We start from the raw sequence: 10,630 nt of genomic DNA on the forward strand, positions 1-10,630 counted from the left end.
TTAATTAGTGACTTCAGTTGACTTACTTAGTGACTTCAGTTCTTGCTGTCCAGTTACTTCCTGCTTGTTTGCTAGGTATTTCTGACTAATGCATTAGATGACCGGGAAATTTGTCAGTTACCTTATTTTGAGTGTTCTGCTTATTTTAGTTGCAGATATTGATGGGAACACTTTCTGGAGTCATCCTTTCAATAGCTTATGCCATCCTAAACAGCTCGAAGAGTTTATTGTGATAGAATGCAGCGTAGTCCGAGATCTGAAGCGAAGCGCAGGGGCAGGAGTGATCTCAAAGAGGGTAAGCAGCATCTACCCGCTTTTACTCATTTTGTGACAATATCATTTCAGTTCTTTAAAAGTTTTTGTTTTTTAATTGTTGGTGATTATAAAATGTGGAGACCTACAGTAAAACATCCATGAAGTAAGTTAGTGAGTGAGGGGCTATAACAGATTACTCAGCAGGTAAATCAGACAATGCATGTCTGATGACCTGCATCGAATCCTGGGAACCCACATTACAGAGTTTTCCTCTGACCTCCAAATGTGTGCTGTGTGCTGTGTATGGCATGTGCCAGTGTCCCCTCTCATAAACACACTAAACATACACAAGTAAGAAATACAATTTTTTAAAAATGGAGTCATCGAAATAAGGTGTGGTAGTGTATCCCATTAATGCCAATACTCAGGCAGAGGAATTTGGAGCTCTGAGTTTGAGGCCAGCCTGATCTACATGTCTAGTACCAGACTGACACCCTGTCTCACAAAAAATAAAAAAAATTTAAAAATGGACTTAATGTGGTAAGGTTGCTGGACTGCAGTCTCATAAGTTAAATTTTCTATTTATGTATTGGGAAAAGGCCTTTTTTTTTTTTTATAAATTAAAAGAAGTCATGTTTCCCTTTATTTTGTTAGGGGGAGCCACGTGGACAGTCTCTTGACTTTCAAATCATTACTAAATATGCAATCATCCATAGATACATGTACATCATAGAGATCCTTTTGAGTTAATCTGATTATAACTATGAGAACTACATTTGGTTTATGAATAGATTTCATTTTTTTTTTTTGTCTCAGGTGTTTTAAGATTTGTTCAGACTAGTATCTAAGTGGGAAGCACACATTAAATTATGTGAATATTATAATTCTTAAATCTTCAGTGATAAGCTGGGCAGTGGTGGCACACACCTTTAATCCCAGCACTTGGGAGGTAGAGGCAGGCGGATTTCTGAGTTCGAGGACAGCCTGGTCTACAGAGTGAGTTCCAGGACAGCCAGGGCTACACAGACAAACCCTATCTGGAAAAACCAAAAAAGAAAAAAAAAAAATCTTCCAATGATAACGCTTTGCTATCTTGTTATGATACCAACTTCTTAACCTGGAAGTGCACATATTTTGTATAATATACTACTTTCTGGATCTCTGTTACTATTTATAATGCCATCTGATTTCATTTGTTGTATTTTCTCTAAATTAAAAGGGCACCTACCTACCTTTTGGTACACTAAAATATTTTATGAGAGTGTTTAAGAGATGAGTATTTTTAATTTTATTTGGGAAGAGTGCACATGAGTATATGTAAACATCAGAGTGAACTTGAAGGAGTTGCATCAGAGGCTCAACTGATCATCAGATTTGTTTCAGTAATCTTTATCCATTAGCTATCTCTTCAGCCCACTGGGGTGTGAGCCTGTGTTTCCAGTGTCAGGGGTTTGGTGAAATTCTTTTTTCTGAACTCTTGTTTGTTTTTTTTTCTCTTTAAGTCTTGGGTCTTACAGGCATTTGCTTAGACTATTTTCTTGCTTTAGGATATTTTTTTTTGCCTTTTTAGTTAATTTTTTGTTCAGTCTGAGTTAGCCAGTCTCTATGAAGACATTTTCCTAAGAAAATGCTATGTGTGTATGTTACTTGTGTGTGTGTGTGTGTGTGTGTGTGTGTGTGTGTGTGTGTACTTTTCAGGGAGCAATTTTATACGTTTTAGATTGTTTTTATGGTTTCCTTTGGAGTAATTTTCTGCATTCTTGATTTGGTAATTTGTTAGTTTTGACTGTTTTAGAATTCTGGAAAGTTGAAAGCTGTTTTAAATGCATATTAAATGAGAAAAAGGTCAATATTACATTTAATTTTTCCATGAAATGATTTCTTTCTTTTCTGTTAAGCACACCCTTGGGGAAGTCTGGATCCAGAAGACATCTGAAATGAGTACAGATAAACAGTATTTTTGCCGGACTCACTTGGGACATCTTTTAAATCCTGGAGACCTGGTGCTGGGGTTTGTTTTATTTTCTTGTATTTTAACTTTCTAGATAGCATTGCAGGTTTTCTTCAGGAGGCAATAAACATTTAAAATACTAAATTTGTTATTTTCAAAAGATTTAACATATTTAAGTTTATTTTTATTATTGATAACTATAAACCCAGAGATTGAGTAGAAGCCCATAGTTGTTCCATTTGGGCCATCACCTGAGAGTCATTTATCAAAGATTTTGTCAATTTAGCACTGAATTTATATTGTTAGATAAATAGTTACTTTTGATGAGCTTGGGTAGCTTTTTTGGCTATAAAAATACTTCACTTTTTGGAAACAGCTAGGGCTGAAGAGTTGGCTCAGAGGTTGTCTGTACTGTTCTTACAGAGGATCCAGGTTCTGTTCTCAGGCAGGTCACAACCCCTAATAGATCCAGTTCTAAGAGATCTAACACTTCAGACTTCTAGGCACTTAAACACAAACAAGTATATATAAACACATGCAGACACACACACGCACACACACCCACACACACGCATGCGCATGCATGTGCACGCACACGTACATAATAAAAAAGTTAAAAAAAAAAAACCAAAATACCAACAATCACAGCCTGTATGCCAGACAGAATCCATAAAAGTAAATAAGTCTCTATGCATTTGAGGTTATCAATGTTCTAGACATATAGTGTGTTTTGTTCACAAAGTTTGAGTTCCATTTACAAGAGAATGAAAGGTTGTAGTTTGTATTAAACTACGCAGACTCATTCAGTTGAATTATGACGTTAAGGCTGCTGTGTCTGTCTTATTTAACAAGTGTATGGGAAAGAGGAGCCACAGTGGACAGTGAAAAACTTACAGTACAATGTGATCCTGTCATAAAAAATTCTATGTGTATGTTTTGTCTGCTTGCATGAATTTAAATTCTATGTGTATATTTTGCCTGCATGTATGTTTGTGCCTGGTGTCCAAAGGCTGAAAGAGGATCTTTTTGACTTTTCAAGACAGGGATTCTCTGTGTAGCCCTGGTTGTCTTGAGACTAGCTTTGTAGAGACCAGCCTGGCCTCGAACTCAGGAGCTGAGTGTTTTCTGCCTCCGTAATGCTGAGTTTGAAGGCATGAGCTACTTTTAAAATGGGGAGCATACAAAATCTTTCACTTAGATAGATGTATATGTATAATACTATGTAGAGAGTAAAATGATACACAAAGGGCACTTCTTAACTCATTGTTTATATTTCAGATTTGATTTGGCCAACTGTAACTTAAATGATGAGCATGTCAACAAAATGAACTCAGACAGAGTTCCAGATGTGGTAAGGCTGCTTTAGATTCCTATGTTAATTCTTAGAATGTATTCAGCACCCCCTTCCCCAATTAAATCTTCATTTTCATGGCAAAACACTTGATTCCGCCAGACTTGGTGGCAGGGCCTACAGTCTCATAGGCCTACTCAGGAGGCTGAGTTGGGAGGATCACAAATTCAAGACCTACTTGGATTAGACAATGACTTTAAGACTAGTTTGTAGAAAAGGCCCTGTCTCAAAAAAAAAAAAAAAAAAAAAACCAAAAATGGACAAGAGGACTTATAGAATGAGGTGCTTGCCTAGCATAAGGTCCTAGCTTCCATCACCACTCAAATGCTGGTGATAGAGTGCAAATAAGTTTGTACTTAGAAATGATAACTTACAAAATTTATTGAAACAGCCTTAAAGGAGCTTATTTTATATATTTTCTCTGCTTCACAGGAAATTTAAAATTGAGACCATTATTCAGTATTAGTACAAATTAGAATTTAAAATAATCTTCATAGAGTCAACTCTTGGGAAAAAGTCTTACCTGTGAAAAGTATAGAGTTGTAATGTGGTGAGTTTAAACTTCATAAACAGCAGTGAATGAAATGAAGGATAATAATCCTACTCCCACTTGCTTAATCTGTTTAGAATAATCATGAATTTCTTTAGCTATGAGCAAAAGTGAAGTTCTAGTAATGGGAGGTTCCTGCTTCATCTGGTTGTTGTTCAGTTGATAAAATAGAAAAAAAATTGGGTATGAATTAGAATGGATATTTATTTCTATTTTAGATTTATTTGTTTCACTTAATGTGTATGAATATCTTTCCTGCATGTGTTGATGTGCACCAGGTGTATGCAGTGCTGGTGGAGGTCAGAAGAGGGTGTTGGGTCTCCTGGAACTGTAGTTGTGAGCCACCACCATGTGGGTGCTGGGAATGGAATCCAGCTCTTCTGCAAGAGCAGCAAACGTTATTAACCACTGAGCCCTTTTTGCAGCCTCAGAATTGGTTATTAAAGGTCACAGGAGGAGATCACTAGTTCTTAAAAAATGTTATATTTTCACTAGTACATATTATTAAACGTTATAAAAGACTCGTAAATTTTCTCAGTGCTTATTACTGGGAAAAACAAAGTGTCTATCTGTAATGTTTCAAAATGGGCTGTATGAATGGTGGCTGAAAATTGAAATTTGAGGAGAAAACAATGTAGGATTTGGGTATTAAAAATTTAATGTTTAGTCATTTGAAATTTTCAGGAAGATAAATAATGCTCAAATGTATCCTCATACATGGTAAAAGTTTTAAAAGTCCTCTTGGCCTCTATACTTTTCTCCTGAAATGTAACTGCTGCCATCATTTTGATTGCCTGACATGCCCAAGTTTTGAGGTTTTTTTTTCCCCTTACTGTGTATTTCAGTGTTTTATAACTGCAAATACTTCTGTTTGCAGGTGTTAATTAAGAAGAGTTATGACCGTACCAAACGCCAGCGCCGTAGAAACTGGAAACTGAAAGAGCTTGCAAGAGACAGAGAAGATATGGACACAGATGATGAAAGGTTCTGCTTTCCTGAGCCCTTAAAAGTCGTTGCAAGGGAAAGCCTTAGATACTAGTTTTAGATTGTAAGGAAATTGATGTTATCCAATAGATCTTTGCACGAAAAGTTAACTTCAGATTCTTAGAAACTATAAATGGAATCTTCATAAGAGAATCCATAAAAAGATATAATAATGATATTATACAAGCTCTGTAATTATTTCCTGGGCTATTATCTTTGTAATTATAGTGTTAATGTAAATAATCTAGTTAAAAAGGTCAAGTGTAATGAACAGTTACTTTGTGGATATCATACATATTTGCTTATGTCTTAAGCCTAAAAAACTAGTTCATTCACATTAGATATTACTTTTCAGATAGAGAGCAGAAGTGAAATGTTTTTTAAAAAATGTTTATTGAATGATTTGAATGTGGCCTTAATTCTGTGTGTGTATGGTTGTATGGTTGAGGGTATGCACACATGTGTCTGTGTGTGGCCTGAATTTGTTTTTGTTTTGAGATTTTTATTTATTTTTATGTGTATGAGTGTTGTGCACCATGTTCATATAGTGCCCACCGAGGCCAGAAGAAGGATTCTGTTTTTTTAGGATGACAGTTAAAGTTGTGAACTGCTGTGTGGGTGCTGGGTATTGAGCCTGGGTCTTCTGGAAAAACAGCTAGTGCCCATAACCACTGAGCCAACTCTGCAGCCTGTGGCCTCAATTCTTGATGTGAGTAAAAAACAAAGCCAAACAAAAAAACATTGAATTTTTTTTTAAAGGAAGAGTTTACATTATTGGAAACAACAAACTTTTGCAGTGTAATACACAGAGTATATGAAATTGTTCAGAAGTACATACTGAACTGTGTCAACTGCAGTCTTAGCCTGCTGATGTGGGTTAGGAGCTAAAGGCTCTTGCTGTACAAGCCTTGTAACTGGAATTCCAGCCGCTAGAACCAACATAAAAGCTGAAGGACAACAGTGTTGTTTCTGGGCTGTTTCTTGTCTTGGAAAGATAGCTCCCATAGCTTAGAGTGCTTCCTGTTCTTCCAGAGGACCGAAGTTCAGTTCCCAGCACACACATTATTAAAACACAAAACAGAATATTCTAAATTGACTGTAATCTAATCAGCTACATATTTTGTTTGTCCATTGGAATTGGGTTGGTTGGGTAGAATAGAGGTGGGAGGTAATTTTTCATTGTCTTAGATTTAACATCACCTTAATATTCAGCAGTTATATAATATTGCAAGGAAATTTGTTTTCTAGCCTATCTACTTAATTAACATCCATATTTGATCTTTGTGAATACTTAGTACTGTGCTCAAAGTTTCTCTTTTTTTACAGGCAATATCAAGATTTTCTTGAAGATCTTGAAGAAGATGAGGCAATTAGAAAAAATGTCAACATTTACAGAGGTTAGTGTTTTAGGAGTATTGAAGTCATGTGTAGATAGTATTAGTGAGGATATTTGGTGTTTTAAAACTTTGGTTTTCATAAGTGACTTTTATTTGTCTTATAAACTATTATAGTTGGGCTTTTACCTAGCAGATAATAAGGAGCAGAAAAATTTATTAAATGTTATTATATACATATGATGCAGTTGTTTCTGAACCTGATCCTTTAAGTTGCTAGCTCTTGTACATTTAATTTGCTCATTTATTCAGTATTTGAAAACTTGCTGTAGATAAGAGTGGAGAGGTTTACTAGCATGACTGCTCAGTAGTGAAGATGATAGGAGGTTTTTTTGTGCATTTCCATATTTGTTTATGGGACTGATTAATGTCTTCTTCCTTAGATGCAGCCATCCCCGTGGAAAGTGACACAGATGATGAAGGAGCACCTCGAATTAGTCTGGCTGAGATGCTTGAAGACCTTAGTATTTCTCAAGATGCCACTGGTGAAGAAGGTGCATCAATGATGTCATGATGAGTCATATTATATGCTATTTGCATATCTGTGGCCTCAGGAAGCTGGAAAAACCTTCATTGTATAGTACATGTATTCCCTTATATTTTGAAAGGAGAAATTTGACCTTAAACTTGAGTAAATTACTATTGATTGTTCACTTAAAGTGTTGTAAAGGTTTCATAGTTTGGTTGATAGATAATAAGAGATTAGATGGAATTTAATTGTTACTGATATTTAAGCCACCTCATGTATGCAGTTTTATTGGCTTGATTTTTTAATATAGGAGGCACTTACTACTATAGTGCTGGATTCAGATGACTAAAAGTTAGGGTTTTTTTGAGTATTAACCAAATATTGGAACATAAATCAGCCTCTTACATTGGTTTTATATTGATTGATTTATGAACATATAAAAATATGTCTGAATTACTTGATATAAACTAATGTATTTTGGTTCACTTTAGATCACTTTTATATCCTAGGGGTAGGAAAATGAAGGTTCAGTTGATCATTAGACAGTTGGGAAGCTAATCTTTTTATTTCTACCTAGAATTAGCATCTTCATCTTTCTTCCCCTTTTCTGAGGTTAAACCCAAGGCCTTGTGCTTCTAAATTTGGTGTTCTGTCCTTGAGCTGCAGCTTTAGCTCTGAAAAAAATTTTAACTGAGGGTTATTTTTTATAGATGTTTAGGGAATGCATACTAATTTTATAGGTTAAGTAACTATTTTTTTTATTCTACCTCAGGCAGCAGCTTAGGGTGATAGCTTGCTTATATTATAAAAATGTCTGGCACTTGTATCATAAATAAAGTTTTTAAATTTTGTGTTTCAAATTGGGAAGAAAGACTTTTTCTCTGTAAGTTTCTGTCATTGAACATAACTCATCTTCATCAGCAAGAATGTGATTATAGATGATGGAATAGGAAGATCTTTTATGAGACCTAGAATAAAGCCTTTCATGGTCTGAAAGAGTATTGGCTTGGATGTAAAAACTATTTGAAAATGAAGTTTTATGATCTTGTTTCTATAAGCAACATCATTTGTTAAACACTATAGTGAATGTCTTTACTTAGCCTGTATATGCCATTGGAGATGGAAACTAGTGCTCAGTGTCTTTTAAGATTCAACTACCAGAGTTTTGCAATTATGAATAAAGGCTCAAACATTCTGTAGTCCTTCATTTCTGTATGCATATTCTGTCCTGGTGATAGAATGATGGGGATGGCTGTTCTTCAGAGATGAGCATGACCATAGCAAGTTCTCATTTCTTTACCACTGGTTAGTTTATTAAGATTTTAAAGACAGTATCTCATGGAGTTTTCTAAAGAGGAGTTGCTCATTTAAATACTTTAGTGATTTTTCTCTCTGAAAAAACTTAGTCTTTCTTAGAAACAGATATCCAAGAGCTTGCCTGCCGAGTTAAGCAGCTTTGGTAAGTCTACCATTTCAATGAGTCCCATGGTACTCTGAATGCTGTTTCAGGGCTGGTAGTGGGTTGGGAAGCTAATCTTATTCAAATACACAAGAAGTTGATTTACAGTTAGCTTTGTAAGTTGCTATAATTATCATTGTGTGTAATGGATGCACACGGGAATGCTACTGTTCTGTAGTTAGTGAAGTCTGATGAACAAGGAAGAAGTTGAGGGAGACTTGCTTTTTGAACTATGTTTAGCAACATCAAGCTAATCTTTTGCCATAGTAGAATGTGGAATCTAGGGATTTCAGGATGTGCTTTCTTAGGTGGTGTGAGTCAATGGCAGACATTTCTCTAGATTCTTAAATTTAGAAAATGTATGCATGTTGATTTCTACTTTTAAGTTACTTAATGCTTTTTTCTAACTTACTTGGCTTGTTAGCCTAGGGGACATTTTCAAAAATAACATTTTACCATAATTTCAGACTTGTAGAAAGGTCCAAGAAAAGCACAGGGATTTCCTGGATAGCCTTTACCCAGATTTGGCAGATGAATCATTTACCTTGATGGCATTCTCTTTCTATCTTACTAGTTTTAAATTGGACTATTTCAAGAGAGTGGCTAGGGGTGTGAGAGAACTCTTGCTTAACATGGTCTAACCCTGGGTTGAGTACCCAGCATGTCAATCTTCTTCATCATCACCCACCAAATAAAAGAAGGGTGATGCCTTTTTAGCATTGGCATGCCCAGCCAGCACCCAAGTGTTACGTATGTTCAAGGATAGTATGGCCCAACAGTGCATTGTGTTGCAGGATCTAAAGTTGGGCAACTCTGTCAGAGATTAGTATTTTCATTCTAAAAACAAGAAATTCTTTAATAGTAATTAATATACCATTCAGAAATTAACACTGATTCAAAACTTTTACCCCATCACTAGAATACTGAGGTCTTGACATTTGTCTCTATAAAGTTCTTTACAGAAAACTTGAATGTAAGATTCTGTATTACATTGGCGTTTCATGTGTTTGATCTGTTCCCAGCCCTTTCTTTAAGAGTATGTTTCTTTAATTGACATTTTTATTTTTATTTTTTGGTTTTTCAAGACAAGGGTTTCTCTGTGTAACCCTGGCTGTCCTGGAACTCACTCTGTAGACCAGGCTGGCCTGAAACTCAGAAATGCACCTGCCTTTGTTTCCCAAATGCTGGTGTTAAAGGCGTGCGCTACCACTGCCTGGCTAATTGACATTTTAAAGAATCCAAAAGCCTTTGTTTGGCTTTGTTGGCTTTTCCTGTGACTAGTTCAGGTTATGTCCTTTTGGCAGTGCCACTCAAGGGATGTCATGGTGCATTATCATAGGATATGTGTGCTGTCCAGATTATGTCAGACATGGCATGTTATAGGGTGTGTGTGCTGCCATGAATCCAGATGATGTCAGACATGGTGCATTATCATAGGATGTGTGTGCTGCCATGAGTCCAGATGATGTCAGACATGGTGCATTATCATAGGATGTGTGTGCTGCCATGAATCCAGATGATGTCAGACATGGTGCATTATCATAGGATGTGTGTGCTGCCATGAGTCCAGATGATGTCAGACATGGCGTATTATAGGGTGTGTGTGCTGCCATGAATCCAGATGATGTCAGACATGGTGCATTATCATAGGATGCGTGTGCTACCATGAGTCCAGATGCTCCCAAACTTTGCATTGTTTTTGAGGACAAACTCTTCTTCCATGGAAAATTGTGTTTGTTCATTTTTTTTTTTTTTATATTATTGTGGACCTTAAGTCACCCCACAACATCTAGTATGATTTAATTGTATAGATTCATTATTATTACTTGCTCTTTAAAAAAAATTTATGTATGTGAGTACACTGTTGCTGTCTTGAGACACACCAGAAGAGGGTATCAGTTCCCATTACAGATGGTTGTGAGCCACCATGTGGGTGGGTGCTGGGAATTGAGCTCAGGACTTCCAGAAGAGCTGTCAGTGTTCTTAACCGGTGAGCCATCTCTCCAACCCTATTGCTTGCTCTTTTAAAAAGTTCATTTTCAACATAGAGCCAAATTCACTTTCTGATATATCTGAAGTTTTAACGTGCAGATTATGTAATCACAAAGTTCAGGTCAGCTCTAACACACACACACACACAGAATCCTCTTTGTTTTTAAATTTTTCCTCTATTCCTTTAGCAATATCTAATCTGGTTTCTGAACTTAGTTTACTTCT

At 36.0% G+C, this 10,630-nt stretch overlaps 1 protein-coding gene across 1 annotated transcript in view; it reads left to right on the forward strand.

Annotated features, from left to right (window-relative positions):
• Nmd3 (NMD3 ribosome export adaptor) overlaps positions 1-8,159 on the forward strand; it is a 31,396-nt gene extending 23,237 nt beyond the window's left edge. The window contains exons 11-16 of the mRNA XM_031374091.1: positions 150-295; positions 2,154-2,266; positions 3,485-3,557; positions 4,985-5,091; positions 6,418-6,488; positions 6,869-8,159. Coding sequence (XP_031229951.1) covers positions 150-295; positions 2,154-2,266; positions 3,485-3,557; positions 4,985-5,091; positions 6,418-6,488; positions 6,869-6,999 — 641 coding nt within the window. The 3' untranslated portion in view covers positions 7,000-8,159. The remainder of the gene's footprint in view (positions 1-149; positions 296-2,153; positions 2,267-3,484; positions 3,558-4,984; positions 5,092-6,417; positions 6,489-6,868) is intronic.
• Positions 8,160-10,630: the final 2,471 nt, after the last annotated feature.

Source organism: Mastomys coucha, unplaced genomic scaffold (genome assembly GCF_008632895.1).
Source record: "Mastomys coucha isolate ucsf_1 unplaced genomic scaffold, UCSF_Mcou_1 pScaffold16, whole genome shotgun sequence".
NCBI lineage: Eukaryota > Metazoa > Chordata > Mammalia > Rodentia > Muridae > Mastomys > Mastomys coucha.